The sequence below is a fragment of the Labrus bergylta genome, chromosome 19 (assembly GCF_963930695.1).
Source record: "Labrus bergylta chromosome 19, fLabBer1.1, whole genome shotgun sequence".
Classification (NCBI taxonomy): domain Eukaryota; kingdom Metazoa; phylum Chordata; class Actinopteri; order Labriformes; family Labridae; genus Labrus; species Labrus bergylta.
The window spans coordinates 6,545,826-6,552,871 of record NC_089213.1 but is presented as its reverse complement, the minus strand read 5'-3'; the positions used below and the strand labels follow the sequence as shown (position 1 = coordinate 6,552,871).

At 44.8% G+C, this 7,046-nt stretch overlaps 1 protein-coding gene across 5 annotated transcripts in view; it reads left to right on the top strand.

The window, feature by feature from the left end:
* The window catches only part of gabbr1b (gamma-aminobutyric acid (GABA) B receptor, 1b), a 76,238-nt gene extending 70,437 nt beyond the window's left edge, over positions 1-5,801 (top strand). For 4 of the 5 annotated variants that reach the window (XM_065948008.1, XM_020646619.3, XM_020646620.3 and 1 more), the window contains 3 exons: positions 825-953; positions 1,257-1,400; positions 2,162-5,801. In XM_065948008.1, coding sequence (XP_065804080.1) covers positions 825-953; positions 1,257-1,400; positions 2,162-2,449 — 561 coding nt within the window. In that variant the 3' untranslated portion in view covers positions 2,450-5,801. The remainder of the gene's footprint in view (positions 1-824; positions 954-1,256; positions 1,401-2,161) is intronic. The other variant, XR_002278384.3, reaches the window with a different exon arrangement.
* The last annotated feature ends 1,245 nt before the right edge of the window (positions 5,802-7,046 follow it).

Sequence of the window (7,046 nt, the reverse complement as noted above, 5' to 3'; positions counted from 1 at the left end):
AGGTGTATCGATGTGACATGAATGAAAGCTGTGCTGCCACACACACCTCACATGAGAATTTCTTCAGAAATGTGCATTTATAGCAGGCCGTTGCTACGCCTAATTGGCCAATCAGAATCAAGTATGCACAGCTGTGTCATAACAATGAGAGACAATACATTTTTATGCAGTTTAGTTGAAATATATAAAGTTACAAACATTTTAAATAAAAAAAAATCTGGTTGCTGTTTGACAAAAATGTAAAACATCAGTGCATTAACAGGATCAGACACTGGAGGGCGACATCGGTATGCAGCTGAGGCGTTTTTACAGAGCGCAGGTTTGTTTGGTTTCTGTGATGGGATGAGTTGGCCAAAATGAAAAAAACTGTGACAACTCAGGGAATCATTTAAAAAGATTAAAATCTTTATAAGTCCTCATAATAAAGTCATCATAGTGATCTGTGAGTGATCGACAGGCTAGACACGGTTTGTTTTTCAGAGTTTTTTTTGTCTTTTTGAGGGGTTGGCGGTGGATCCTGAGGCTAGACAAACTTTCATAGAGGACAAGACAAACTTATTAAATTTCTAATGAACCTATTTATTATGTTTTTGTTTCAGAAGCTGTCTATGAGGAGAAAATGTTCACCTTTATTTACCTTAAAATATTGAAAACGTTAAGTCAATTTGTGTGTCTGTGTGTGTGTGTGTGTGTGTGTGTGTGTGTGTGTGTGTGTGTGTGTGTGTGTGTGTGTGTGTGTGTGTGTGTGTGTGTGTGTGTCTGTGTGTGTGTGTGTGTGTGTGTGTGTGTGTGTGTGTGTGTGTGTGTGTGTGTCTCTCTCTCAGGTCCTGTGTATGATCACGGCTCCGGTCACCATGATCCTCTCCTCTCAGCAGGACGCCTCCTTCGCCTTCGCCTCCCTCGCCATCGTCTTCTCCGTCTACATCACGCTGGTGGTTCTGTTCGTCCCCAAGGTAACTTCAGAGTGCCCTGCTCCTCCTCCTTCTCCTCCTCCTCCTCCTCGTCACCCCAGAATGTCACAGTTTGCGCCGTCTGTGTCGGCACAGCTGCGACATTGGGTGGGCTTTAGGGGCTGGGCCTGCACCCCTCCCAACCCCTCATTCCCGGCTTTGTCATCAGAACTATAACTACTGTCATGAAAAATTACACATTTTGGTCTTCATCATCCATCACTAACTGCTGACCTTTAAGGTTATAGACGAGCCGAAGGTTAATGTTCCTGACGTACTAAACGCCAGCTTGTGTTCGATTGGCAGATGAGGCGTCTGATCACGCGGGGGGAGTGGCAGTCCGACGCTCAGGAGACGATGAAGACCGGCTCGTCCACCAACAACAACGATGAAGAAAAGTCGAGACAGCTGGAGCGAGAGAACAAGGAGCTGCAGAAGATCATCCAGGAGGTTATACTTTCTCTCTCTCTCTCTCTTTATTCTTTATTTTCTTCACAGTAAGCATGGAGCGATGATTGATTGATTAAATGTTGTTTATTGAGGTGTCATGCACACAAAGTGTCAATGACTATTGCAACTCATTCCTTGTAGGTCTTCCTACATGCACTATCAAACAGCTTGACTGGTGTTCAACCTCCCTAAAAGAGCACATGTCACTCCACTGTTCATCTCCCTCCACTCACTCCCTGCTCGCATCACCTACCTGCTCATCCCTACGCTCTGCAAATGAAAGGCGTCTGATCCAACCTTCACAACAGGGTCCTAAGTCTCTAACTAGACTCTTCTTCTCTGTCGCCCCCTGGTGGTGGAATAAATGACCAAACTCCATTCTATCAGCAGAGTCCCTCTCCACATTTAAGAAAAGCTAAAGACATAGCTCTGTCATGGACACCTACGACTTTAGTGATAGGGATGGGATTGATAATAATCTGGTCACTTCCTGTCAACATCTTTGGTCACTTCCTGTCAGCGACTGTGTGTCCGATCAGACTTAAAGCTGTTTGTTTGCACTTCCTGACATTATTTCTAGATCCTTGCTTGTGTTGTGTTGATAAAATCGTCTGATAAATGAATTGTAAACATGTATTTGGACTGGATGAAGAAGTTACAAGTATTGACTCTGTGTGTGTGTGTGTGTGTGTGTGTGTGTGTGTGTGTGTGTGTGTGTGTGTGTGTGTGTGTTGTTGTCTGTGTGTTTGTGTGTCCCTCAGAAAGAGGAGCGAGTGTCAGAGCTGAGGAACCAGCTGTCGGAGCGTCAGGCCCTGAGGTCCAGGAGAAGAGCGTCCACCGTGTCCAATCAGAACCACAGCTCTCCGCCCCTCACCGTCCCCTGCACTGACCCCCGCTCCCTGGCCCCGCCTCCAGGATACCCCGTCCCCACCCTCGAACCCCACCCTGTCTCCGTGTCCTTCGCCAACTCGTCCAGCCTCTACCAGCCCGACAGCAAGATCAGCCGGAACAACTGTCACACGAGCCGACTGCAGCTGCTCTACAAGTGAGGAGGGCGACGAGGAGGAGGAGGAGGAGGAGGAGGAAGGAGAAGGCGAGGAGGACACTGCAGACATGGGCGCAGTATTCAGGACTAGATGCAGGTGGAGAGAGTGGAGAACAAACATGGAGGATAAATCGTTCTCTGTCGTAGACTCGTGCACTCGCTCCCTGGATCAGCAGAGAACATGAATCAGTCCATGCTCTGAGACTAAAAAAACGTGTACGTATATCTCGTTAAAAAGACCGTGATGTCATTCAGAAACCTTTTATACCATCTGTGATCAGCAGTGAGTTAACGTGTGCCATGTAGAGTCTGAGCCCTGTTAGCTACGGATGCTAACCTGTCCAGTTTTTTACTCTGACGCTGCTCTCGTCTACGTAGATTTAACCTTGAAACTAGTTGTGTGAAACCCTTTCTTTCCCTTTGGTGATAAAATAAATCAGAGCAGATATACTTTTGCTTGTGGGTTCCATCACTGGCTGACTGTTTTCAAAAAGTGAATCTTTAAGTGTCTGTGTCCACTGTGGGGGAAATGTGTGCTGGCAGCCCTCAGTTTCAGAGCGCGTATTGTTGCTAGGTAACAAAAGTTATCTTCCACCTCCCTGCGCAGGTTTGTTTCTAAAGCTCATTGTGCTTGATATTTGATTTTATTCGAGGAAATGTCACAAAGAAAACATGGAAACAAAGTGAAGGAGTCATGTCCTGACATTGGCAGCAGCTCCACACCTGGAAAATGTTCCCTCGAAAAGACGAGTCAGATAAATTTATCCTCCGCCATTTTTGTTGTTGTTGTCAAAGCTGAAGGAGAGAAACACCGCCTCTTCTTGATTTTGATTGGGCGGTGAGGAAAGAGTGACATTTACCAGAGAGGCGATGCTCCAAAAGTAAAGCAACAAAAAACAGTTGGCGCTGATGGCGGTATTGCCCCAGGACGCTAAGCGCTGAAACACTGGCAATGCATGAAAAACCAGATTATCCGTCCTGTAAATGCCCGGGAATTTCCATGACTGCTGGCAGTGAATGACAGTTTCCACTGATGTTTGCCTGTCCGATTATTGTCAAGAAAAAACTCGCAGTGTTAGGATGGGGGGGTGGTGGTAGGAACGGGAGGGGTTAAAGCATTTCTCCTTCTGTACCTGACGACCTCCTCGTGTTTTTGGTGTTAGAGTCTGTGCGTCTGTGCTGACAGGTGAACACACCTGATCCTAAATCATTAAAGGTTTATGATTAGCTGAGTCATGTTTGAGTTTTACATTGTCTCTGTTCAAAGAGACTGCCGACTCGTTGTATATAAAGCGTGTGTGTGTGTGTGTGTGTGTGTGTGTGTGTGTGTGTGTGTGTGTGTGTGTGTTGTATTTGTAGAGGACTCGTAGGATCTCAACAGTTGTTTGCTTCATGTCAGACTGTGGCCATAGGCGGTATATGGTGGGGGGGGGGGGCCTGACTTCCCAGGGCCCCAACGAAGCCAGAGGCCTTTATTGGGTCAGAAATAAATCTATAGTTCCTGTTTGGATTTGTTCACATTAGGGACCAGCGTTTGTGTTCCGTTCACTTTGCTTGTTTACATCCGGGTTGTAGAGCGGTGGGAGCAGGCCCATTAACCGGAGCTACAGACACTTTATGGTTACAGCCCCATCTAGTGGCTGGTGGCTGCGTTGCAGTTTGAGCACAACATTTGACCGGCATCAAGGCCAACATAAAAAAATCTAAATAATTTGTTCAACTGGCAATTAATTCTGTTGCTGATCTAGTGAGGGCTGTGACATTTACATCCCTAATTTAGAAATTTAAAGACTGAGGCCATGTGTCCACAGAAAAGCGCTGGCTGTGCGCTCAGAAGCGCTTGCATGAAGCGTTTGTGTGCTGAGAAGAAAAGCGCTGCACGTCTGTCCTGTCTCTGTGACAACCACCGTATGTTGACAACGGCTCCGTTACTTTTTACTGCATGTTTTATATTTGAGATTGTTTTTACCCTAGCAGACACGGAGTGAGGAGGATGTGGGTAAAAGACATGATTTGAGGCGGATTTCAACCTAAACCATAACACTTCCAACCAAACGCTATGCATTTTTTTCAGGTCAATAAAGGTGGCTTCCTTCACTGGGGGCCTTGAGTAGTCAGTCCCACTTATTTCTCCACTAAGACGTCCATGATGCCAGACTGGAGGTTTAAAAATGGTACTGATTCAAACCTCAGTTTTAAAACCATCTGAATCATCAAAATATTTCTGACTTTTGTTTCAAGCACCAACACAGACGTGTTGTTTTTCTTTATATATCAGGAGATATCTTTGTTATATCCAATCATTATTCTGTTCATTCCATAGACAAAGACATGTAGGTCTGAGTATCGTCAGCGTAGATCTGATAAATAGTGGTATGAATACAATTTGCATTTAAAGGGGCCGTGTAATGATCCCTGTGGTACTCCACAGGTCACACTAAACCGCTCCGGTGTGAGATTCCCATATTAAGAGAGAATTTAAAAAAGGGAACAGAAAATCTAAATATGAAGACCACTAAATTTTTGCTTTCGGCTTCTTTTTTTGGACTTTCTCTTTAAAAGTGTCATCGAATAACAGAGGGCGGCCTTTCATCTGACTCGATAAACAAACAAAGTTTCCGTTTTTTCTTTCCCTTCTGCAGAATTGAACCACCAGTCGACTTCTGATTTCCCTCCGGCGGGCCTCGTGTTCCCTCTTCTGCTTTTTGTTCTCACAAACACTTCCCCTTTCAGACACAGTGGAACTTTACCTTCCTGAATAACAACACGTGTTTCACTCCTGTTTCTACCTAAAAATAACCCAGTGATAAGAGAGAAGGGTTTTCTGGTTTCCAAGTTTATCCCTGAGTTTCACATTTTAGGACTGAATTCAGTAAGACAAGATGTTGCCGTTCTTACATCATAATATTTAAATTGTGAAGGATCTTCTGTTTGTTTTTACTAAATCACTGACTAACATTTTAACTCAAGTTCAGCCCACAGTTCACTTCATGTTGTTGATTTTTTCCACATCTTCAACTTTAGTGTGATTGAATTGATTCTGTTCTGTTCTTTTTTTAATTTGGCATCGAAACATTTGTGCCAAGCCTCTCTGAATGGAGAAATAGTACCAGATACACATGTATAAACTGTGTAAATATCTCCTGTCTGTCTGTCTGTCTGTCTGTCTGTCTGTCTGTCTGTCTGTAATGTGTTCTGTCAGGTGTGTTCAGATAAAGTCCGCTGTGAGTATGACTGTACATAGCGAGGATGAAAAAAATAAACACATCGGCCGTATTTCATGTGGTAAAGTATTAATCTATATTTCTATATGCTGTAAAATCAGAGTGAAAATAAAACTACATGTTTTTCTCAAACGGTCGATGGTGTTGATGTTTGAACATGAAGGAATGCTTCGGTATCTAAGGGGACGGGTAGCGGCGTCTCCAGACCGCGTGAATAGATCTCACAATGGGCGACCCTCCATCACAGCCTCAGTTAACCCTGAGGTATTCCTAGAACCACACCTCCTGGTTTGAATCCCCGTCTGACAGGAGCCTCTCAGTGTGGAGTTTACATTCTCCCCTTGCATGTGTGGGTTCTCTCCGGGTACTCTGGCTTCCTCCCACAGTCCGAAGACATGCTCGTTAGGTTAACTGGTAACTCTAAATTGCCCGTAGGTGTGAATCTGAGTGTGGCTGGTTGTCAGTCTCTATATGTCAGTCCTGTGATTGGCTGTGTTTTCCGCCCTGTCGCCCGATGACAGCTGGGGTCGTCTCCAGCCCCCATCGACCCCAAACAGGAAAAGCGGTATAGATAATGGATGGATGGATGGTATTCAAACGCAACCAATCAGGACCTAAATAAAGTGGAGGTCTGTTGTGACTGCGCCCTCTAGTGGATGCATTTTTCAATGTCCATCCCAACATAATGGACACGTGGGAGTATATGGGTAGTGACGGTTATATCGTTTAAAATGTACTTACCTATTTTAATACATAAAGAAAGCATAACTTAGCCTTTCAGTTTCCGAGTTAAACTGCATCAACACATGAAGTGTTACAACTATAGCGCCACCATCAGGCTGCAGTTTTGTGTCACAGCTACTAGTCTTTGCTGTTAGATGGTTTGATGAAATGTGGTTCGGACCTTTTGTTCCCCTCAGGATGGACTTCAATAACCTTTTTGATCCTCTGACTTTCCATGTAGCGCCACCTTGAGGTTGGCCTTTTAATGCGTTTCATATTTTGGTTTATGATCAAATCCCTGCAGACCTAATTCCCGTGAGCCTCAGCTGTAGGTCTGCTTTAAAACATTTTGTGAGCATGCTGCTAATGTTAGCATTTACATTAGCATGTAGCATAGCCTCACAGAGCTGTGTGATGTGGACTGTCAGTGTTGTTTAGTAAACAGGGGTTTCTATATTTACATTACATAGCCTGAGGCTAACATCAGGGAACATCACAAAGTGTCTGTTACACATGGAGCAAATGTTTCTCTAAAGGAAGGAAGGAACAGATGAGTTTCAGACGCGCTGTGTTTCCTCAGGCTGCGGTCAGGAAGGTTTCACAAGTTTGCACTGCAGCGAGCGCGGTGCTGTCACAGTAGGTTCTTGTAGTGAC